General features: G+C 38.7%; 1 protein-coding gene across 1 annotated transcript; it reads right to left on the bottom strand.

The window, feature by feature from the left end:
- Nucleotides 1-15,588: 15,588 nt before the first annotated feature.
- LOC145787676 (plasminogen receptor (KT)-like) lies at nt 15,589-21,909 on the bottom strand. The gene is made up of 4 exons (XM_082599470.1): nt 21,773-21,909; nt 17,846-17,955; nt 17,198-17,307; nt 15,589-16,569 (listed from the first exon to the last, which is right to left on the bottom strand). The coding sequence occupies exons 1-4, from the start codon at nt 21,896-21,898 to the stop codon at nt 16,460-16,462; spliced, it is 456 nt and encodes a 151-aa protein (XP_082455596.1). The 5' UTR covers nt 21,899-21,909; the 3' UTR covers nt 15,589-16,459.
- Between the last annotated feature and the right edge of the window lie 2,958 nt (nt 21,910-24,867).

The following is a 24,867-nucleotide window of genomic DNA, read 5'->3' as shown; positions in this document are numbered from 1 at the left end:
AATTAAATTGATACATTTCAATGTGAATCGAGGTAGGTTTATGAAGTAAAATGTTATCTGTGAAGGTTGGGACACCACAGGTAAAATTTTCGAAGTTCCAGCCTGCTGAAAGGCTATAACACATCAGGCTATACAAACTTTCATGAAATAAATTATTGAAATCCTTCTGTGGTTGTGAATGAAATTTTTTTGAAATATTAGGCTAACTTAAATTTTAAACAAAACTTCTACACCAATCTAATTTTAATTTGCTGAATTTGGTTACTGTTGTGTTCTTGCAACAAAATAAGTAAAGCTGCAATATGCTTTCTCAGTTCGGAAACTGCAAAAAGAATGACCAGGATTTGCTTTACTTGCATTCAATCAGACGATACAATAAAGCAGTGGTTTCCAAACTGTGTGCCGCGGCCAAGGCCTATGAGAGGGGGGTACGGAGGGTGCGACGTACCCTTGAGGGCCCAGGCCTGTGTTTGTTGGGGGCCCGAAATTGTAGTTTTATAGTTTACGCGCAAAAATTTTTGGTTAAAACCATCCTAAACGACTGATTTCAAGCATAAAAGTTGTTATTCTTTAGTCCTGGGGGGCCCGTAATCTAGCAAAAGGGCCCAGAAAGATAATCGAGTGCTTTGCGAGCAAATTAGGGGCCCAAAGTGGTAATTTGATGCTTTAAGTGCAAAAATGTTCTGTTAAAAGCACCCTAAATTTAATCATAAAAGTTAGTTATTCTCCTGTCCTGGGGGGGGAGGGGCATAGTGTAGCAAAAACAGGTTTGAGAAAAACCCGGGCTAAAAGCCCGGGTGTTTTTTTGTTTTTTAAAAATTATTTGACAAAGGTAGTTTCACGCTTATTTCACTTCAAAATGAATTTCGGAGTTAGAGCAGGAGCCGGAGAATACTTTTGGAGCCGGAGTCAAAAAAAAGTCACTTCTCTCGTTCACCTCTGCTAGTGCTGGGCATGTGGTGAATGCAAAAGTTAATGAAGAAAGGTTAGGATTGGTCAGATGATTAACTTGATTATGTTTTAACAAGATGTTATGTTTGAGCCTTGGTAGAGAGCTTGGCTTGTACCAGATAGTCAGATAGGCTACATATAACACTCAGTAACGTTATCGGATTTAACACTAAACACACAAAAAAAACACGAAAAAACTACTAAATCCAACGTTTTCGACACCACATAGTGTCTTCTTCAGAAATAATTATAAGTTACATCTAAGGGAAATAAAAAAATGAATTTAAAAATTTTACATTAAAGATGTAGCCTACAATAAGCGACACCTCTCAACAGCACCATCAACAACTGACACACGAATGCAATGCAGGATACACAAATTGGCGAGGGACAGATCACATGATATGCACAACACAAAATAATAGTTTTATTGCAGCCTGATGCTATTATTGCGCATAGATGTCCAATTCTGCAGTAAAATGTTGTGTGGTGTGCAATACGCCTAAGCAAACATCACACTTTTTGCCCAAGACAAAGGGGGCCCGGATTGAGAGGGGGGCCCGGAATGACTCTTTGTACCCCTAGTGAAAATTTCTCTCAGAAGCCCTGGCCGCGGCACACTAGTGTACCGTCACACTAGTGTGCCACCACAGATTCTCGAGTGTGCCGCAAATCTTTTTGGAAAAGAACTGTATAAATATTTAAAATAAGGCATGCAGACATGCATATGCGACTTAACCCTATCTCAGTACGAGCTGTTTTCGTACGCGGAAAGTACGTCAAGGGCTATCTTATAGCCCCGTGCTAATCGCTAATAACGGGAGCTATGAAAATCACAGAGCCAAAATATTTTACAAGATAACAGCCATGTGTATTGTGCGCATAAAAATTGAATTTTTTCCAACAAATTTTAATGAAATAAAGTGTTTGAGATGAAAAAACGTCAGGAAGTTGGTTTTCATTTTAATTTCCAGAAATTATCTTCAAAATTTACGTAAGTGTGATGTTCAATAAAGATGTTCAATAATGGCATCTAGAAGCGTTGACAGGGATTATCCAACGTGTATATACTTTTGCATTCGACAGGAATTTTTTTTAGTTTAAAAATATTTTAGGAGGGGGTTCCTTGCATACGGAAGGAAATCCACGACGCCAAATTTTTTTGTAGCTACCTTGTTTAAGTAGGCTATTCTTCTTTCAACCCAGCGTCTTATTTTATTTAAGACAAACACTGCGTGATTCTTTTCTCTAGTTTTTAGTTTTTTCATTTCAAGAGTGATACAATCACATGTTATAAAGACGGCCTTTTTCATTGCCAAATTATCCTCGGTAAACGGCCCTGCAAAATCCTTTAAATGTTTTAATTAAACTCCACAGCCCTTTGCATTGCTATGTACTCAAAGATGGAATCCCAACAGATTGTGGAGTCAGTCTGATTGCTTATGATCCAAATTTACAACCTATGGTTTGAAACACATTTTAGGCACCTTTAATAAAAAGTAGAGGCACACTAGTGAATTTTGGAGGGAGTGGGAAGGGGGCGAGATGGTGCTGACACGGCTCTGTAGGGTTGGTCTTCTTTTTTATTATACATATTCAGAGTGCGATAATTTTTGTTTAAGTACCGTAATAAATTGCATTCCATATTTAAACTTTCGCAAAGAGGTTCGATCTGTACTTTAATCTTAGGACATTGCCTGTTAATCGAACTATTACACTTTTTACTTATCTGTTAGGCCAATTATTATGCTTTTCATATTCACATACCTAATAGCCTAACTCAATCCAAAAGTACAGTAACATACGCAAAGACCGTGAGAGTTTATATTTCACCAACAAATAGCCTCGGCTACCTTAAACCTTGGTCAGACTATAAAATATAGCATTAGACTACACTTGATAAAAAAGATGTTAATTTATATCGAACGCTCTACTCCCCCAGTAACCACTGAACGTACCGTCAACACGCGTGGTTCATTGAGTTGAGTCAGCTCAGTACGTCGTCTACGTAAAACATTATATTCGACGTCAAAAGTGTTAACTTATACCACATTTTTTTGTTTTTAATACAAAATCTATCCAATTGAGTAAACTATAGTTGCTGCAAACTAAAAAATTATCCTCAGTGCAAACTGAGTAGGCCTATGGTAGGCTAATCTTATGCGATATGACTTACTGGGCGATTTTGGGATATTGCATAAATTGTCAATAAAATGGACAATTGGACAACCATATTATGCGATGCGAATTGCCCAAATGCACGTAATTTAATATTTCGTGGCTGCCCATTTCAGCATGATGTATTTGTTTCACAAAAGGATTTTTCAGATGCAAAACAATTTCATGTTTTGTGGCTACCCAAATCAAAAGGATGTAGGGAAGATTCACTCCAGTTTTGTACACTTATGGCACGTGTTTTTCGTCAAGCCTACTTTGAGAAAGCAATTTTGTCAGACACTTTTGTCTTATTTTGTTTATTTATATTTTGTAAATTATTATTAATGCATTTGTCTTAAAACATGGTTTATTTCATACGTGTAACAATTTCAAAGATTGTGCTCAAAAGAACTCATCACCAAGACACCAACCACGTTTATATCGAAGATCATGGAAGAATACATTGAGAACAAAATAGCACGCATTGTGTTTGGCTTCATCAAAGTTTTGATGTTGTTTGGCGGGCATTGGCTTCATCCACATTGTGGTTATTACATTGGAACTCTCGCACTGATTATGAATGTGTTAGGTGTAATCGTGTTTCTGTTTAATTTGTGTGAAGAGCGCAATGAACTAGGCTGCTGTGATATTTTGCTTCTAGTGTGCACCAGTTTAGGTGGATCTCCAATCATTGCCATTTGTCTTTGTCTGTATGAATTACGAGAAAGACGAGATCAAAATACCAGATTATACTTTTTCGGATGGCTTTACTCGTTAACCTTGCAATGCTTTGCGCATTATATGATTATGTTCATCGGGGACGAACTGCTTTGTAAACAGTCATGAAACCAAGTAATACCAACTGGTAATACACATGTTTAGCAAGTTGATGCAGAATTCTTTAAGAAAAAATCAAGCTATTTGACATTGTAAAAAACAAACCGCATAGTTCGAGCTTGATGTGATGCAATCAAGCTCTTAAGTTAACTTTGCTATTTGTGATCATTGAAAGCTTTATATGTGTGGTTAACAAAGCGTTATGTGATGCAGCTCTTTATAATAGATATTTTAAAATATTTTATAATAAATTTTGTGATTTCAATTGGTCACAAAACTTGACATGTTTCATTGTTTCAGATTCATAATCAGCCAATTTTGTCAGAAAACCCCATCTTAATCTTCAGCTGCGTAGGCGAACCGTCTAGCGACGTTGCAACGATGTAAAAACGGCTACTTGCTTGCTTTGTTTTTCGTGTGAAGTAATGAGACTATAATAAGACCGAACCAAGCAACGATACGACATTTAACTTAATATGTATCCTTGCTTGGTTTTATCTACGGTACTTATAGCTTAACAAAGTTACTTCTTTACCTAAATTGTATATTTTTATGGTTGTTCTGAGGAGAATTTTTTGATTTAATTTTTGTTGTAGTATTTGCAATAATATGCTGGAAGCACTGCTTGTTGCAATCAGCGCGAGGAATGTCTGATTCTCCCGAAGCAACATTCTTGCGCTGACTGCAATGCGTTTATTGTTCAGTTTAATCAGTTCGACTGATGCACTGGTAGAGAGTACACCTGTAGTTCTTTTCTCTCAGTTAACTTCACAAATAAAACGTAGCCTATCAAATAATTACTGCAATGAAGTAAGCGCAAACCCAGCCTTGAGGGATCAAATCGTGGAAGGAACTCACGCTGAAGAGACCGTCGAAGAGTTATTGAGAGAAAAGCCAACATTGGACAGATGCATAGTAATTTGTCGAGCTCGCGAATCTGCCCGTCGGCAAAGAGCATACCTTACGGTAGATCGTTGGTAAACCACGCTTCGGCCTACAAGCGGAACAAAAGGAATTTAACTCAAACGGCTAAAAGGACAACGGCGAGTAAAGAAAGCTCACTTGTGGCATGTGTGGCCGCCCTTGGCATAAAACTTTAAAAGACTGTCCAGCTCGCAATGAACCCCGCGTTAAGTGCGGAAGACTTAATAATTTTTCGGCTCAATGTAAGAACCACAACGCAAGATCTGGTAATAAATTACAGTTGATAAGCACTAATAAGGCAGATCAGTGCCGGTCTTTGGGGTGTGCAAACCGTGCGATCGCACAGGGCCCGCAAATTAGGGGGCCCGCAATTTACTCAGAAAATGCAGTAATTTTGTCATTTCTAATGGAAAAAATAACAAGTGAATTCAACAAAGGAATTAGCAACAAGAAAACATAGACTCAACAGGTGCAACCTATTTCGTCCCCTGAAAAGATCGAGAAAAAAAACAACAGAGCCGAAGTCACTGATCGGAGTTGCCGCAAACATTTTAAAATTTCTCTCGATCTTTTCAGGAGACGAAATAGGTTGCATCCAGACTCAACATATTATGTAGAGACATAGCTTTATTTCCGAAAAATGCCAAATAAAGCATGATCTTATCCTTTTGCTATGCCACCGGACAGCACCATTTTACAGTAATATTCATACCTAAATTTTTGCTGAACATACTCTCAGAATGCCCCAAATTCAAAGTAATTTTTTAAAATTTTCTGGGGGAGGCCCCCAGACCCCCCGCCTCTGGGTGTCGCCTTCGGCAATCACGCCGTCAGGCTTCGCCCGCCGACCGTCAAACCACCCCCTCCCCTTTCAAAATACCTAGCTACGCTACTGAATTGGATCATTGCCATTGGGGCCCGCAAAGTGTATTCCGCACAGGGCCCGAAATACCCTAAGACCGGCACTGGGCAGATAAAGCTCTAAAATTGATGACAATTTTAAGAAACTTGGCGTTCATTACGTGGGATCGGTAGCGCACCACGAGTAAATTTGGAAGTTAGGTCACTTAACGGATCGACGAAAATCGCTGTGCTGACGGACTCAGGAGCAGATATTTCAGCCGCCGATGAAACGACCTTACGTTTGCTCGGAGAAGACATACGGAACATGGCCCATACCCCAGCACCAAGAAGAATATACACAGTCGATGGAACACCACTGGAGATTGGACAGCTCAAGGTACAGCTGACGCTGGGTGAGGGAACTACTCAAGACATTTTTCCTTCTATTCCAGGTGGCATGTTAATCTCGTGGAGAACAGCTAAAACTTTGCGAATTCTCGTTTTATCCTAAGCAGATTAATAGTATATCACGGAAAGCAACGACGAGCACCACACTGGAAGACTTGGTCGAAGAATTTCCAACTGTCTTCGATGGAAAGATTCAGGTAATGAAAGAAGAATTTTGCATCGACTTAATGGATCAAGTGCAACCATTTTGTGTGAGTAGGCTACCCCTAGAGTGGTACCTTATGCTTATAGAGATAAAATAAAAGAAGAGTTAGAGCTTTTGGAATCTCAAGGCATTATAAAGACCGTGACGGAACCTACAGCTAGAATGGTGTGCATCTATCGTGGTTGCACTAAAAAAGAACTCGGATAACATGAGAATGTGCGTTGATTTTTCCAAGCTAAATAAATTTGTGCGACGTGAACGTTATAGGCTACATCTTCCTCGTCGGCTGAAGCTGTAGCCGACATTGATGCAGAACAAGCATGTTTTTTCACAACGTTTGATGCTTTGAAGGGTTACTACCAGTGTCCTTTAAAAAACAACAGCCAACTACTAACAACCTTCATCACTCCATTTGGCCGGTACAAATTTCTACGTGCTCCATTTGGTATTTGCTCAAACTTTGAACATTATAATCGAAGAATGGATGAAGCTTTCTCTGGATTGGACAACTGTCGAAAGGTAGTATATGACGTTATTATGTTTGACTCTAACGTAACCGATCACATCAATAGAGTAAGAAAATTTCTTCGAAGATGTGCGGAACGAGGGATCTCCCTTCATAAGGACAAGTTCAAATTTTGTCAACAACGAATTAAGGTTGCTGGATTCGAATTATCCCAGGAAGGGTATAAAAGCAACTAGCGTACAGTTCAAACCGGATCGCGCTTTCTGACGGATACAGAAACTAGGTAGGCTATGCCACAATCGAAAAAGAAACGCTGAGCGTCACCTGGGCGATAAAAAAAAATGCCACAAATTTCTTGCAGGCCTGCCTCATTTTGACAACTGACCACAACCCTTTACTTTCGATTTTAAACCACAAGCGTTTAAAGTTAGACGAAATCGAGAATCCACGGTTACAGCGCATGATGATGAAGGTCATGGAATACAACTTCACGGCTCACTAGCAAAAAGGTGCATCGCATCAAGCCGCTGACGCCCTGTCTCGTAGCCCCGTGTCTGACCCTACACCAGATGATAAAATAGCAGAAAACGGCATCCAATCTATGCACAGTAGCCTAGGGTGGGATGTCCCACTTTTAGACGACTTTTTAGGAAAATTAGGTTCGGGTCAAATTCGGACTGGATTTTCGTCACTAATTTCAAAAATGACGTTATTTTTTCATTATGACGCCATCTTGATGTGCCAGCTAGCGGATTTTTGCTATTTTGGCCTCATGACGAATATGGTAAGAGCAAGAGAGTTGGAACTTGCTCCAAAATGACTGGAAGAGACGATTGACTATTTGTTGTCAATACAATATGAAAAGCTGACTGCAACAGAAAAGGAGTTATTTTGATAAGACATGTTTTCGCTCATTTTTGGACAAAAAAATGAGAAACACGGCAATTTTGCTACAGTGACGCTTTTATTTCGATTGTTAAGTTGCTGTGCTGCGCTACACCTACATTGTTTAACAATTAAGTACAGTGGTAGTAGTCTAGCATATTGTATTTACAATTGATTACCTCAGCATTGATTTTTACATGCATGTTGCAATTACGAATACCAGCTAACTTTAAACCTTTGATCATTTAGTTCAAAGATCTATCAAACAAAACCATGATTCAACAACACAACACAGTTCAATGGGATTATTTATCACACCATACTGTGCAATGCAGCACAAATGCGTAAGTCTGTTTTGGCCAAATCATCTTGGTCATCTCGAATCAAGCCGTTCACAAGCCTTTCAGTCTGCCAATGAAGCGCTCTGTACACCAAAACACTGATGGAGATGAAAAACATGCAATGCATGGAGCCATCTTACTTTCTTCGGAGAAAAAATCACGTAAGTTGCCACGCTTCATGAGCGTCTGCTCGATATCAACATTTTTTGGAAAACTTTTCTGTCTTACCCAGGGCCGGATTTACCAATAGGCTAGGCAGGCTGAAGCCTAGGGCCTCAACGTCCAGGGGCCTCGAAATTCGGTTTCGAAGTTGATAATTCTTTTAAAAATTGGACAAGTTTACATAGGCGTAGCCAGTGGGGGGGGGGCGAAAGGGGCCATGGCCCCCTCAAATTTTCAAAGTTTAGATTCCAAAGTTGAGCCCTTTGTTGAAAATATAATAAAATTTGTAGAAACTTATAACGTTTTCCAAGAGATCTGGCTATTATAACACCCCCAAGGACTTGTTTTAGACACACAGAAAGACACCAATAAATTTTGAAAGTCGTAAATCACGCAAAATTTACGCGATTTACGTTTCTTTTAACTAATTTGTGGAAGCAATTTCAGAATCGCTTACTCTGTTGGGTATTTGTGTAGTTATTGAGTTTTTGTGTAGCTGAGTTTTTGGTGTTCTCTAATTTTAGCCGCAGTTTTTGCCTGTTCGTGTGTAAGAGCTAACTTTAATAAGTTAATAGCTGTTGATCTGCTAATAAATTTCATACAAATATTACCTTAAAAGTGTTTCCAGAAAGCGCTATAATCCATTATTTGAGTGTAATTTTGCAAAAATTTTCCGGGGAAGCATGCCCCCGGACCCCCTAGAATACGCGTGCCTTCGGCACGCTCTAACTCCCCACCACCTTTATTGCTTCCCTTGCTCAACCCACCAGGACACGCCACTGCACATCAGGTGACGATGGCTCAAATCAATCACTTTGTCGTTCTCTTCATTTCATCAAATATTTGCCCCCCCCCAAATTTTTTTCCTGGCTACGCCACTGCAAAGTTTAAACCCTACCTAAAGTATGTATACAGTAGATCAAGCTTTTCAGAGTAGAAAATTCTATACACAACTGGTTTGACAGGCTTTCTAAGCGACATTAGAGATGAGTTTGACGATTTTGATCAGCAAGCAAAAGCAATCTTGCCGAATATTAACTACAGAGCTGTCACTAGGAGACAAAGAAATGCACCTGACCCTTTAAGTTAAGTGAACTCTCTTCAAAGGAAAGATTTAAAATAAATTCCTTTATCTCTATGCTCTACGTAGCCTACTTGAAGCCGATTTAAGAAGAGCTAATGTGTACTGTGACATTGCAGAAATATTCCTCTTTCTTGCTAATCTGAAAGCAACTAAGGTAGAAATTATACGAGGCGTAAAATTTTTAAAGGAAGCGTATCCGGAAGATGTTGACCCTACGCTTACTGATGAACTTCTACATTTTCATTTGTACGTGAGACAAACACAAAACCAAGGACTTACCAGCAGCCTACAGAAGTGCAATCTATTTCCTTGTCTCATGGAGACCTTTATGAAATTATGTGCAAGGAAAAAATTAACACTGCCTTTCCTAATGATGTGGAAGCAATATTAAGACTATTTCTAAGCTTAATGGTCACTAACTGCTCAGGAGAGAGATCTTTCTCAAGGTGCAAAGCATCAAAAATAAACTGAGATCGACAATGTCTCAAGAAAGGTTGTCCGCACTGAGCATTCTGTGCATTGAGAGTGACAAATTTAAACAGATAAATTTTGATGAACGTTTGCAGCCTAGTCTTACTCTATTTGATGGCTGTAACTATTTCTTATGTCCTCGTAAATAAACTTTACAATTATTGTAACGGTTGTTAGATCAAAGAAATTAAAATTAAAAGCAAAACTGCTTTAACTAAATTTTTATTCTTTTAATTAAAAATTTGAACCCATAAATGTGGAAAATGAAAAGAACGAAGAATTTAATGCACTCATATTTTTAATATTAAGCAATGACATGTGATGTTGTTTATAGAAAAATTCTGAGCTCAAAAATAGGGAGGGGCCTCACAAATGGAATAGCCTAGGGCCTTTCATGGTCTAAATCCGGCCCTGGTCTTACCGCATCAGCAGCAAAAGGCGGAGCTTCAGCGTGGGTACTTAAAGCAACGTTTTTAGGGCTAAACCATTTGGGTTGCGTGCTTAACGAAATGTTTCAGAACAGCGTTGAATACTGGTTCATCAACAGATTTATATGCAAGTAATAAATCTCTTGTAAACAGTAACCTACAATGAGGGACCTTCAGCAGCGGAAGGTTTATGATGGATGACTAAAAATGCAGGCAAATAAACACAAACCATGGAAGAAACCATACGTTGAAGTTTAGGGATATCCTGAGGCTCAACAGTCAACACAATACCCAAAAATCAGCATTCTTAAGTAACCACCCGCTGTTGTTATCCAACGCGCATGGGACCAGGGCCGGATTTAGCCTACCCTAGGCAGATAAGAAAAGTGCTGCTCCCCCGAAAAAAACTTCGATGGTGCGCTACGATTTATATTTTCAATTCCTTACAAAAAAGTTATTTGCACTGTTTATTTGAATACATCAATGAATGTCATTGTATAATGAACAATGTATTCCACTTATCATTTGGAATATATTGTAGGCCTAAACAAAAGCTAGGTAAGAACAAGAGACGTGACAAAATAACCTATGTAGTATTGTATGATCAGTAGTTCAGTACTATAGACAAAACTGGTCGCTGTCATCTAATGTCAAGGTCTTGTGATGAAGAAAGTTAGGTCAATGTAACTTATAATTTTACACAAGATTTCCTAAATAATTTGTTATAGTCGTCATTTTATTTACGTTGAATATATGTAACTCGTGACCAGCGTCACTACATAAACACAGTTCAGCGTTTTCTGGTACAGACGTTGGAATTGATTACTACCGCACTGCGCGTGTAATCAATTGAGCGTTCTGTACCACGTTCCTCAGTTGATTGTTTTGCGTTTCTTTCGTACTATATATTGCGTTGATTTTATACACTGAATGAGTAAGTAACAAGAGGTAAATGGTTTTCTCACTTGGTTGGCTATCGCTACAATTATTATTGTTTATTTTATATTAAACGTCTGGAAATACAACAGACATTTAACTGGCGTCGCCGGCAGGATCTTTACAGAATTTCTACAGGATTTTAGAAACATGGAGAAACTGATCGAAGTCCTGCAACAACAAATTGTCAACCAAGAACGCCAGACGAAGGAGCAAATTGCCAGACAAGAAGAACGTCACCAAGAACAAGTACAACGTCACCAAGAACAAGAACAACGTCATCAAGATCAAATTGCCAACCAAGAAAAGCGCCACCTTGAACAACTACGAGAAATACGAGCCCAAACTTCAAGACCACAACCAACAACAATACAACAACAGGTATCTTTACCTAAGTTCATAACGTTCGATGCCACCACTGAACTGTGGGCTGACTATTGGAAGAGGTTTAACACCTTTGTAGCAGCACATTCAGTCGCACAAGACAAAATGCCGCAGGTTTTTCTCACCAATCAATCACCTACAATCTACAAAATGTTAACAAATTTGGCTGCGCAGGAAACAAACCCAAAGGAAGTCAACGATCTCACCATGACGGAAATTACAAATTACATGGCTCAACAATTCGACCCAAAACGCTTCATCGTGAGGGAGCGATTCCGTTTCTGGAGCGAAATGAAGCGCAAGCCCGGTGAAACAGCTCAAGAACTAGCCGCCCGCATACGTCAAGCAGCTGCCACCTGTGACTTCTCGTCCATTTCAAATCCATTGGACGAAGCTTTACGTACTCGTTTTATTTGTTCAATAGGTAACGAGGCGGTGCTTAAGGCGTTATTCAAAATCAGAGCTGATGAACTTACTTTCAAACGTGCGGTGGAGGTTGCATCAGAAACCGAAGAGGCAGCCAAGGTGGCCAAAGAAACTGTTTACGGCACTCCACCAGCACCAGTTGCGAAAGTAAGGACCATCAACAAACCTCCAAAAACTAGGCAACTTACAGGTACTTTCTTTACTTCTAAAAATAAAGAATGCTATCGTTGTGGTAATTCCAACCATAACGCCAATGACTGTAGGTTTAAGAAAGCCACTTGCCATTTCTGCAATATTACGGGACACTTACAGAGTGTTTGCCGAAAGAAAGCTAGACAGTTCAAACCTTCTAAGATAAATTGTATCGAGGAAATTAACATGCTTTCTAGTTCTTGCAGAAAACCTCGAAATTCAAAGTTGGAAGTACCGATATCCATTAATTCGGTAACCACACACTTAGAACTGGACACTGCTACAAATGGAAATTTCCTTTCCAACGACGTCTGGACTCGGGTAGGCGCACCTCAATTGGAAGCACCAGTGTCGCAGTTCCAATCTGCTACCAAGCATCTAGTACCAATCACGGGTTCTTTCACGGCCCAGGTAACTTGTCCTTCCACGGGAAGGTCAGATAATATTCCTTTTGTAGTCACGACAGTCAAAGGACTAAACTTGCTAGGTCGTGATGCAATCTCGTCTTTAGGAATTTCTATCGATAAATTCCTTCTGTCTAACTGTTCTACTTTACAGAGCATCCAGTCATGCGACAAGCCTGATAAGAGTCTGGAGAAGGCATGCTCCCTCTTATGTGACGAGTTCAAAGATGTTTTTAAGCCTGAACTCGGGTGCTTACGAGATTATGAACTAGACATAGATTTTAAGTCTGATGCTAAACCTGTTTTTCTCAAACCTAGGCCTGTACCTTTCGCGCTAAAGGAGGACTTAGCACAAGCCTATGATTCGGGCATTGCACGTGGTGTATGGACACCAGTTCAGTTTTGCGATTGGGGCACACCGGTTGTTCCAGTCCGTAAGCCTTCAAACTCTTCAGGAGCGAAGGCCAAGTTACGCATATGTGGCGATTATTCAGTCACGGTGAACCCTTCCCTGGAGACCCATCGTCACCCGTTACCCTTACCAGAAGACTTAATGCAAAAGTTGGGTGGTGGGTACGGTTTCAGCAAGATAGACTTGGCTGATGCCTACAATCAGATTCGACTTGGTCCTGACAGTCGAAAACGACTCGCATTAAGCACTCACCGTGGCGTACTTTTACAAAATGTTTTACCTTTTGGCATATCTTCTGCTCCAGGTTATTTTCAGAAGATCATGGACGACCTTACAGCCGACCTTCCAGGGGTTGCAGTCTACCTAGACGACATTCTTGTCAGTGGCACTACTGCTGAGGAGCATCTCCAGAATCTTAGACGGCTCCTCGATCGACTTCACTCAAAAGGCCTGAAGTGTAGGAAAGACAAGTGTAAGTTTGCACAACCTCAGGTAGAGTATCTCGGACACATTTTGTCCAGGCAGGGCATCTCCAAAGGTTCCAAGGTAAACGCCGTACTGGAGATGTCTGCCCCCACTGACGTATCTTCTCTTCGTTCGTTTTTAGGTTCCTTACAATTTTACTCGAAGTTTCTACCGTTGAACGCTTCTACTGTAGCAGAACCATTATACCATCTCACGAAAAAGGACATTCCTTGGAGATGGGGAAAACAAGAGGAAAACTCTTTTGCTCAGCTGAAGCATCATCTATCTACTGATGAGGTTCTTACACATTTCAATGCGTCACTTCCGGTAGGTATCGCATGTGATGCTTCTAGTGTGGGCATTGGTGCTACTTTGTATCACCGTTACCCAGATGGCACAGAACGGCCTATAGCAAACGTTTCAAAAGTATTAACAGCCTCTCAGAGAAACTATAGCCAAATTCAGAAAGAGGCTTTGTCGATAATGTTTGCGCTAAAGAAATTCTATCAATATCTTTTTGGTAGATCATTCATTTTGGTCACAGATCATAAACCATTGCTTAGTCTTTTTGGCCCGACCAAATCGACACCTTCTTTGGCAGCAAATCGTTTGGCTCGTTGGGCACTCTTTTTGTCGCAATTTACATACACTATTGAGTACAGGAAGACAAAGGATCATCAAAACGCTGATGCTTTGAGTCGCTTACCAGCAGGAGGGGATAAAGTCTTCGATGAAGAGGAAAGTGCGGATGACATTGATATCGTCTGTGCTATCGATGCTTTGGATTTGCAGGTCCAGACCCCAAATGCCGCCTCACTGCGTAAAGAATCTTCTAAAGATCCTATCATTTCCACGGTAATGCGTTTCATTCATGAAGGATGGCCGGCCAAGTCTTCTCCACAAGACCCGGTCGAACCGTTCCGTAAGTACGCAGACTCTCTTTCTACTTGTCACGGATGTCTACTTTACGGTTCCAGAGTGGTCATCCCTTCCAAACTTCGTCCTTCAGTTGCTTTATGAAGGACATTTCGGCATTGAGAGAATGAAGCAGTTGGCAAGGACGTCCGTCTACTGGCCAAACATCGATCGAGACATCGCGGAACTTTGTCACAAGTGCAGTACCTGTGGCGAATATCAACCGCAATCTAAAACCCAGGTCCAATCATGGACGGTTCCAGAAGCACCGTGGAGTCGCTTACACATAGATCATGCGGTAGAATTCATGGGTTATCATTGGTTACTCAGCATTGATGCTTTTTCTAAATACCCTTGTATTCATGCTACTACTTCCTTATCTTCAACAGCTACTATCAACCTGCTAGAAGAAGATTTTACTCATTTCGGCTATCCCCATACTGTAGTTACCGATAATGCTACTACTTTTAAATCCACAGAATTCCAAACTTTCTGTAAGGAGAGGGGTATGGTACACATCACAGGTGCCCCTTACCATCTGGAAACCAATGGAGCGGCGGAGCGCCTCGTACGTACGTTCAAGCAAGCACTTCGCAAATCTTCCCTGCCCCCGAAACAAGCCGTCTTGGAATTCCTACAGCAGTATCGACGCACGCCAACTCCGAGTGGCTACTCTCCAAGCCAATTACTCAACAATCGTCAGATTCGAACCAAGATCGACACGCTTCTCCCCACATCGTCTCAAGTGGTACCCCGACAAAAACCTCACAACACGGACGCCTCCGAAGGTACAAAACGGTATTTCAAACCGGGAGATCCCTGTTACGCGCTATCATTCACTCCACGACGGAGCCAGGATCCTCGTTGGGTTCCAGCCGAGGTGATTAAGCGACAGGGTAGCCGAATCTTCCTGGTACGTCTGCTGCCACATGGTCCGACGTGGAGGCGCCATATGGACCAACTGCAACCTCGCTATGCATCATCGGAGGACCAGGAGCCGGGAGAAACTCCTGCACCAACAGTCGACTCCTCCGCTGTCTCCACCTCAGCTCGAACGGATTCGGACGACACACCGACTGTACCGGAATTCGGGCCACACAACCCACGAAGGTCGAGCCGTCGCCGCAGACCTCCGGCCCGTTTCGGACTTTGAGAGTTATTGTTTAATTCGGTGTCTTGTTCATATTTTTCTTTGTGTATAAAAATTATCGGGGGAGGTGTTATAGTCGTCATTTTATTTACGTTGAATATATGTAACTCGTGACCAGCGTCACTACATAATCACAGTTCAGCGTTTTCTGGTACAGACGTTGGAATTGATTACTACCGCACTGCGCGTGTAATCAATTGAGCGTTCTGTACCACGTTCCTCAGTTGATTGTTTTGCGTTTCTTTCGTACTATATATTGCGTTGATTTTATACACTGAATGAGTAAGTAACAAGAGGTAAATGGTTTTCTCACTTGGTTGGCTATCGCTACAATTATTATTGTTTATTTTATATTAAACGTCTGGAAATACAACATAATTTAACACGGCAAATCAATATCAACGCAATATCAAACAAATAGTGCTATGTAAAAAGACAATAAGTTTGCTACTACACGACATGATGTGATTATTTCTTGCGGGGTAGCAGGTTTCAACAAAAATCTTTCACTGTAGTGTACCAGAATATTAGCAGGTCATATTCTTGTAGCAAGTTATTACCGCGCAAGAAACAAGATAAAATATTTCAGACACGTACCAATGCTGAATAAGGAAATATCAGCTATAATAAGCAGTATAGCAACTCGCCAAGTAACGGAGAAAGGTGGCAAAAACCTTATTAGGTTCAGTTGTGTAAAACTTTTATTTTTGATTATCACAGCGAAAACAACACATGCTAACATAAAAGAGGTAGAAACTGGCAATTAATGCCCAACAATGACATACAAGTGTAAACATAATATTAGATCTAAACGTAAAAACATAAGCCGACATTATCGCAGGATATGAAAACTATTAGGCTAGTCGGCAATATATCTTATATAAAATATACATCCTCTTGGTTAGGTAAAGCAATGATGAACTATTATTTAGGTTTGACACAATTAATATGACATCATAAAAATTCGCACAGGTTGCATGGAAATGCGCTTGGTTATCGCAAAGAGCATATTTTCATTTAGCCTTTTGTGCGAGCCTCAATGCCTCGACACTTTCAAACGTCGGCATGCTGTTGGGCAGCCTCAATCGTTCCCTCTCCTCCGTCATAACAGCTTCTGCTTCCTCTGCAAACAATGTGGAATACATTTTAATACTCTTGTGTTGGCTCATGATGTCCGAATCGTGACCACAAGATGTCGCAATAGGGATGATTACATCAGGGGGAAATTGCTAAGAAACTTAACATTGGTGCATTTTACTTACAATGTATATTACGGCCAAAGTTATAACTGTAGTAGAATTCTCTTAATTCGTCGCCTCAGCAGGATTAAAAAAGAGTGACGAATTAGGTGAATTGACGAATTATGCAGACAGTTCAAAACTATGACAACTTCTCCCGGGACCGACAAAATTTGACAAATTATACTGTATTAATAAAATTTATAGCACCAATATTCACACGTTTTTATTTTATGTCGTCATGCTTAGAGATAGATTCGGCCACCCTCAGTAACGGGGAGCACGTCAGATTCAAACAGGAAAACTACTGTACTTTATTTATGATGAGATTTACATTCAATAGAACAGTAATTGGTACAGCCTACATTTTTTTTAAATTAATGTTTAAGGACCATTGCATTGCAACAAAGTTACATCAAACAATGCGTTAAAGCTTCCTTTAATGTACAATGAGAATGATAGCCCACGTAACAATATGGCAAGGTATAAAATATGTAAATATACAAAGCTAACCTCTGGACCGCTGCATTAATGTTCCATACGCCATATCAACTTGGAAGGCAAATATAAATCCTATGGGAACTGATGGGATCAAAAATGCTGGATTGCCTTTTTTAAGAAGTCTGAAACAAATATATAGTTAGTTCTATAATTGAGTTAATTTTATAAGATAAATTATATAGATTTTGCAGATTCTAATATGTAAGAGCTTTGTTGGAATAACGCTATGTCATTCTGTCAAGCAACATTGAATTTTAAAAAATAGCACTTAATCACGGCGTAAACGTAATATTGTAATTTTACAATTAACAACATGAACATTGTGGTTTAAAATTTTATGACCTTAATCTAGCATAATGACTGTGCTGCAAGTTAAACTATTGCCAACAAAATAAATGTTATCTTAGTATATACGTAGATTCTAAACCATGCAAGATGAAGTTTCGGTATCTTATTTTGTTCATTGATGTGTTGCTACAGTATGGCCTGTATTACAACTGGTGTACTTTGTTTTCCTTTCCGATTCATCAACTACAAAAACTAACCGTTTCATTACACTACACTGTATATTATTATACATAAATATATGCATGTTTTTACAGCAGACCAATTAAGAAATTATAAAATTATTGCAATTAGGCTACTATATATTGGACTCACCCCAAAATCCCACCAGTAAGAACTAGTGCATAAAATGGTCCATAATAATATTTAACTATTTGTCGAGCCCTTCCAATTTGCATGCTTACTTGACGCTCTCGTATTTCATTCTAGAAATATAAAAGTAGTCCATTGAGAAGGTGGTTGTAATAGTAATCAACATTATTGCAGTGTTTTTGCGATGCCATATGCAAAAATTGACGTATTTATAATTAGGCATGTAAATTCCTATATTACGTCATAGCATAATCTACAGGTTTATGGGAAGAATGAGCTAAAACAGTGAAGCAGATAGCATGCAGTGTCCGAAATGGCCCGGTTTAGAGATTTATCTTAATTATTCGAAAACAGCCTTTTCGGAGACGACCGATTCGGTGTAAAAAAGTTGTCAAACAGCGTTTCATGATTAACATCGCTGGATCTCACGGCGGCATCTGCTTTTGTTTAAAGAATTAAAAATAAGATTATTCAAGGGAGTGATGAAATAAGTTAAAACCTAGCTCTATTGATTCGTTGTCAAACAACACTGCATGATAAAAAGACAATTATTTGAACACAGGTTCTCGAAAATCCCAAGGTTGAATATGTTTATAGAAAGAATTATAAGGATTATTCAGATAAGTGATCTGCTCTATAACAACTCAGTTGACATGTTGCACCTTTATAAATTACCGTTTATCAACGTAATTACGGTGATAACAATACAACGCATAGATGTTTCGGCTTGCTACTATTCGGAGAAATCTCAATTCGGAGAAAGCCTTTCTCGGAGAGTTCTAAAATTCCACAGGGGAATCTGTTTATTCAAAAGAATTAGCTTATAATAGACGTTTAACCAAGTAAAATGTTAGCGAAAAAGTCTCAACAAAAGAAAAAAATACGGTTATCAAACGGCGTTTCATGATTAACAATAGAGGTTAATTAAATAAACTCTCAGCCAAAACAAAAGCAGTGGTCAAACAGTACGTAAGTGAGTAATGTGTCAGCGAAATAGTCTCAACTAAAGTCTCAGCAAGAAAAAAATAAACAGTTTTGAAACGTGAAATGGCCTTCGAAACTACTGTGCCGGCAGGCCATGTTAGGCCGGCTTCCACAAGCTAACATTTCTCCATTCCGTTGGTATTCGAAATATTTTTCTCTTTACTCGCATTCGCAATATTTTTCACCAACAAGACAAAGTATGAGCATCGATGTCAACCTACAAAAACTCGAAGAGTAGCTCTACACCTACGTGGAAAGCAGTGCAAATATGTTTCGGTCCTTGTTTGCGCTGTTCTTTTCTGAGTAAACGCAAAAACACGATAACGGATATCAATTAACGGATTTTTTGGTTTGGCTGCGGGGCGCGGGAGTTTGGCCGCCGGAAAGCAGCTTTGCTAGGCCATGCTTGGTCTCCAGAAAAATAAACGAGCTTAGGCCTGCTAGAATAGCCTAGTTAGGCCTACATTGAATCTGAATCTGATTCAATATATTTCCGCCATAGGAAATGTAGCATATGCAAAATAATGTCAATGCTTTGGTTGCGACAACAGATTATAGCCTCCCTACTAAAACAGACATTTTTTGCAGTTGTACACTACGTATACTGTACATTGAAAAACACCGCTCACCTCTACCCAGGGTGTAATAAATTGGGTGGGCGTAGTTGCTGAAGAAAAGGCGGCCGAGAGAAAGGAACTGGCCTTGGCCACCCTACTCTCCTTAGTGCCAAAGGCTTAGCATAATGAGAACCTTATCTTCTCATTCCCATAAGCTCAGTAACTGAGTATGGGACCTTTACCTTTACACTGCGTATATTTATTTTTCTTAGGCGGAATGCAGAAGAAACGATATTGTAGAAATAAAATACAGTGACATAACCAACAAAAGGAAAAGGTGGCAAAGCCATAATGGCTTAAGATATGTATGCAAAGATCCGATTTCATACTGCTCAGAGCTCATCCATACTTGTTGGCATGAATCATTACCACAGTCGACATATCAGTGGTAAATCTGGCAATCGCTTCCTTAAAACGTAATAAATTAACTTCATTAGCCCAGGCAAGCTTGTGGCTGGTGGACAGCTTCACAGAATCAAAAGGTAAATGTGTACCTACTCTTCGCATATGAAGCAAAAATTTGTTTCGAGGTTCTATCAATCTCGTCTTGAGCTACTTGGTCTCTAGCACTCATACTTGTTGCAGTCGTTCTAGCCAGCTACGCTGATGATAAAAATACAGCAACTTGAAAGCTACCTTATACAGTTTAAGAGTCCAAAAACAATACTAATTTTGACCAAGTATAGCATTGGCTGCGTATTAGTATTGAATTATTTACTTGGGCACCAGAATTAGTACTTGGAAATGATTGTTAGTTTGTCTTGAAAAAGTGTCTTGTTGACCAGTGTTATACTTATAAAGCAGTGGTTCCCAACCTTTTTGTTGTCACGGACCCCTTTAGACAAATTATTAATTCTGCGGACCCCTACCTAAATTTTGTCTGAAACTCAAATAACATACTATTGACTATTGCAATAAATATGCTACTCCATGACTGTACTGTGTTTTATTGCATTGCCGCTGAGTCATTCCATTATGATTCAACAAATTTTGAAGAAATTTTACACCACCATCTCTTAGATTTTCTTCATTTTTACATATTTGGTACATATTTTAGAATGATTTTCATAACGGTTGGAATTTTTTTGATACCTTGTGTCGTTTTTAAGTTATTGCAATTTTACATTTTTGCCAATAGTGGCACCATTGTGCATGGGAATATTTTATAAAAATGCTTTAAAGTCACCACTTCTTGTCCAATTATCATGAACAAAGTGTCTATTCTCATGTTCTCAGAGGTGAGGAATTTCGAATTTAGGGGTGAGAATTTGAGACAATTTCTATTACATTTGACTGTAATCGACATGCGTTGTGGTAGATGTAGTTTAAGGTCAATGTACACACTGTAGGCAGCAGCATAAATTTATTTTAATGTATACCGGTACAGTTTATTCTCACGAGCTTGACACATTTGCATTTAAAGAGAGAAATGAAAGTAAAAAGATCGCTTTTCGTTTTTTTCCAAAATTCATCAAGGTAATCATGGACCCCCAAATGCTTTCTCACGGACGCCAAGGGGTCCGCGGACCCCAGGTTGGGAACCACTGTTATAGAGTAAGTTAATTGCCTAACCTTTTACAAGGGTATGAAAAGGTAAACACAAAAATCGCCTACCTAAACAATCCCTACAAATTTTCGACAACTCTCCGAATCGGGTTTCTTCGAAAAAGGCTGTCTCCAAAATAGGATTTCTCCGAATCGGCTTCTTCAAATTGGATTTACCGAAGCAGGCCATTCCGCAGATGTTTCTGCTTTTACTTTCATAGTCATCAGATATGAACGTTGCAACAAATCAGTTGTAAAATTGTAATAATAAAGTGCCATTTTACACATCATATGAGACTCGAGCATGACATTAGAATGCAAGATGACTGTTTCATAACATTATAACAAATACAGACTTAATACTGAAAAGGTACGGTAATATTGATAATCAGGATAATTTTCGTTTCTAGCATTAGTTTCCACGTTCATATTGCTTCACTGACGTTTTGCGCACCATAACAATGTGCATCTTCAGAGCGAATAACACACAAAATAAAATTTGCCATGTTATATACTCCAGTACGGTTTGATGTTTTTCTCTTGCCTTCAACCGCACTTCAATACATAACTTGGTAAATTATATTTTGTATATACTTTCGCATTCATCAGATGATCATTGCAACTCGTGCTAGAAACAAAAATACAAACTTATAATTTAAAAAAAATTATGCGGAAACAAGTAGGTACTCAAGTAACTAATCAAAACCACATTGTGTACCTAGTTCCTTGCCAGTAATTTTGTATCATATTAAGTTACTGTAATGTATATAATGCATATTGTTACCTGCATAACAAGCTGCCTCTCCATTTGCAACTGGAATGCATCTAATTGAAATTCCTGCTGGCGTTTGAAATTTTCATCCATGATACTTTTCATGCCAGAAGATAATGTACTTCCTACTGCACCCATTTTTTAGTATTAAAAGTGTTTATTCTTCAACACAAACAATGCTTTTGTAAAAATATTAGTAAATTGAAATTTAATTTATAAACTTAAAAATCAGGTAAACACATCTTTAATTAGGCTATTCTATGTTTGTACTTACTGTGAAAGACTAGTTACAAAAACAGAAACAGGTAGGCCAATTGAAATTATAAGTTATTATTGGGATAGTGATAAGTGGTCTGGTTATCATTGCAAGTTTTGCTTATAACTTTCGAAAGTAAAAAAAATCTATTTGGCCTTACTTTATGAATATATTACTGCTTTTTGACAACAGTGGTAAGCGGATACAAAATTTTTCTATATAAATAGTAATATTATATATTAAAACAGTATATATTTTTTAAACAAGCCTATGATATGAGCCATTTCAGCCAACTACAGAGAGATTAAATATGGAATGCAAAGCCTTTCTTTGCAAAGAAAAATTAACGTAATTTCAATAGCTCCAAAAAAAATACCATCATTAGTTTATTGTAAGCTGAAACTTGTGTGATGATGACTCCTTATGTGACAACTCAGTATTCCAGTTAGTTCAGTTTATTTTGTTCTGTTGGCAAATAAACAACACAAATAATTCGCACAACAAGGATGGCAGTGAAAGACCAAAAGATCACCAAAGTAAGCTGCTACCCAAACATTTAAACAAAAACAATAAAAATTAAGCATAATAAAGCACAGATAATACACGTACTTAACATTTAACACATAGCAGTGAAATAACAAAACAAGACAACATAAAAGTTAAAACATAAAGATTATATGTAAGGAGATAAGCAAATCATATGTTTTAAGAGTGTTTATTGTACAAATCCTTTTATAAACATTTATATATATTTAAGCAACTTAACTGGGAAGAAAAAGGAATCAAAATTGATGGTGTATACATAAACCATTTACGTTAAGGTTTTGTTGATGACATTATCCTTATATCTGAGCAACCTAAACAACTACAAACAATGCTAAGTGAACTCAATACAGAAAGCAAAAAGATTGGCCTTCATATGTTTAATAAACTGGCAGACATCGGCAGCAATATTCTTGTGGACGAAGCGACTATCGAAAAAGTTGATCACTATATATATCTTGGCCAAAAAATTACAACCAACTCCAATAAAGAAGACGAAATCAAAAGAAGAATATCACTTGAATGGCAAGCTTTCGGAAGAGCAAGTTTGATATTTAAGTCAAAACTACCTCTTTCTCTCAAGAAACAAGTCTACGATCAATGCATCCTTCCAACCGCTACATATGGTGCAGAAACCTGGAACCTTACAAAGAAATTAACACTTAAACTAAGAACTATGCAGAGAGCACATGAACCAATCATGATGAGTTTAACATGGCGAGATAAAAAGACTGCCGAATGGATCAGAAACCAAACGAAATTACGAGATATCGCTCACCTAGAACTGAACTATGTTATGTCCATTTTTCAAGTTTTGAGAAAAACAGGAAAATAGATTTTGAATTGGGTTTTTGTAAATTATCTCCCGATATATATGCAATATTTTATACCAGTGTGACTAGTAATATCTTGCTGGTTGTTGGGCATCATTTATGATACTTTTTAACCACTAGGGTGAGCAATATAGTGTTTTTTTTAAGTGTCGGACGGACTTAACATTAATTCAAGACAAATGTACGGCTAGTCCAATTGATTTCAAGTTATCTTGTTGTGTATCGCGATTTCGAATAATAAATTCTCTTCAGCACAACTTTATAACAGGCATAGTAAAATCTTCAGTAGGTCAGTTTAAGAATGAATTAAGAATTAAATTTAATAATGAATTAAGAATTAAATAGAATTAAGTTTAATATAAGAATTCTTAAACTGACCTACTGAAGATTTTACTATGCCTGTTATAAAGTTGTGCTGAAGAGAATTTATTATTCGAAATCGCGATACACAACAAGATAACTTGACATCAATTGGACTAGCCGTACATTTGTCTTGAATTTATAATTATTTGGCAGTGCATCCTATGGATCCGTAATTGGGCCTCTCTCTTGCATCAGCTTGCTGGGCGTTAGGGTGGTCCAAAAAAAACTTTTTTTGTAAATGTTAATGTCTCACCCTAAAATATTGTTACCATTGATGAGAAAATGACATATGTGAATTTTCATAAAGATTGGTTGATATTTAGAGGTTGCTACCGGGGTTCAAAGTTTTGTCGTTTGCCCCCATTTTAACATTTCGAGAGGATATGATATGATACGGTACAGTAAAAAATACAGTACAGTGCCATGGTATATTGCAAGAAAAATACAGTTTAATAATTACTCTATAGTCTGTTTATAAACTCATGTGTCTGTATTACGAATTATATACTGGTGTACATGTACGAAATGTGCGACTTTGTATAAGGTAAAGGTGAGTCCCATACTTGAATACAAGCATCGAGGGATGAGGTTCTCATTATACTAAGCCTTCGGCACTAACGAGAGTAGGGTGGCCAGTTCCTTTCTCTCGGCCGCCTTTACTTCAGCAACTACACCCACCCAATATATTACACCCTGGGTAGAGGTGGGCGTGGGCGGTGTTTGTCAACAACCAGTATAAGCCGGGAGTCGAACCAGGATTGCATAATTGGAAAGCGAGCGCGTCACCGCTGCGACTTTGTATACTTGTGTTTAAAATTCAGAGACTAAATTGGACATTCATTAACAACTTTAGAATACAACAAATAAACTACATGTACAAATGTACATGATATAAACTAATATACGTAGTACATACATACAGGAATTATTGCGCGAGGGTCTTTCTACTACAGTCTGGATATCGCTGACGGAGTGACGGTGATCGGCGACGACACGCAAAAGATACTGTTTTTGTTCTTCGTCACATGTGTGTAATGTGTTGTATTCCGTGATCAACGCCACTCCACGCTCGGCAATGTCACTTACAACCTTCATTTCACTCACAATTGCTC

The sequence above is a fragment of the Aplidium turbinatum genome, chromosome 18 (assembly GCF_918807975.1).
Source record: "Aplidium turbinatum chromosome 18, kaAplTurb1.1, whole genome shotgun sequence".
Lineage (NCBI taxonomy): Eukaryota > Metazoa > Chordata > Ascidiacea > Aplousobranchia > Polyclinidae > Aplidium > Aplidium turbinatum.
The sequence above is the reverse complement of the archived record's forward strand: the minus strand, read 5'-3'. Positions and strand labels throughout refer to the sequence as shown.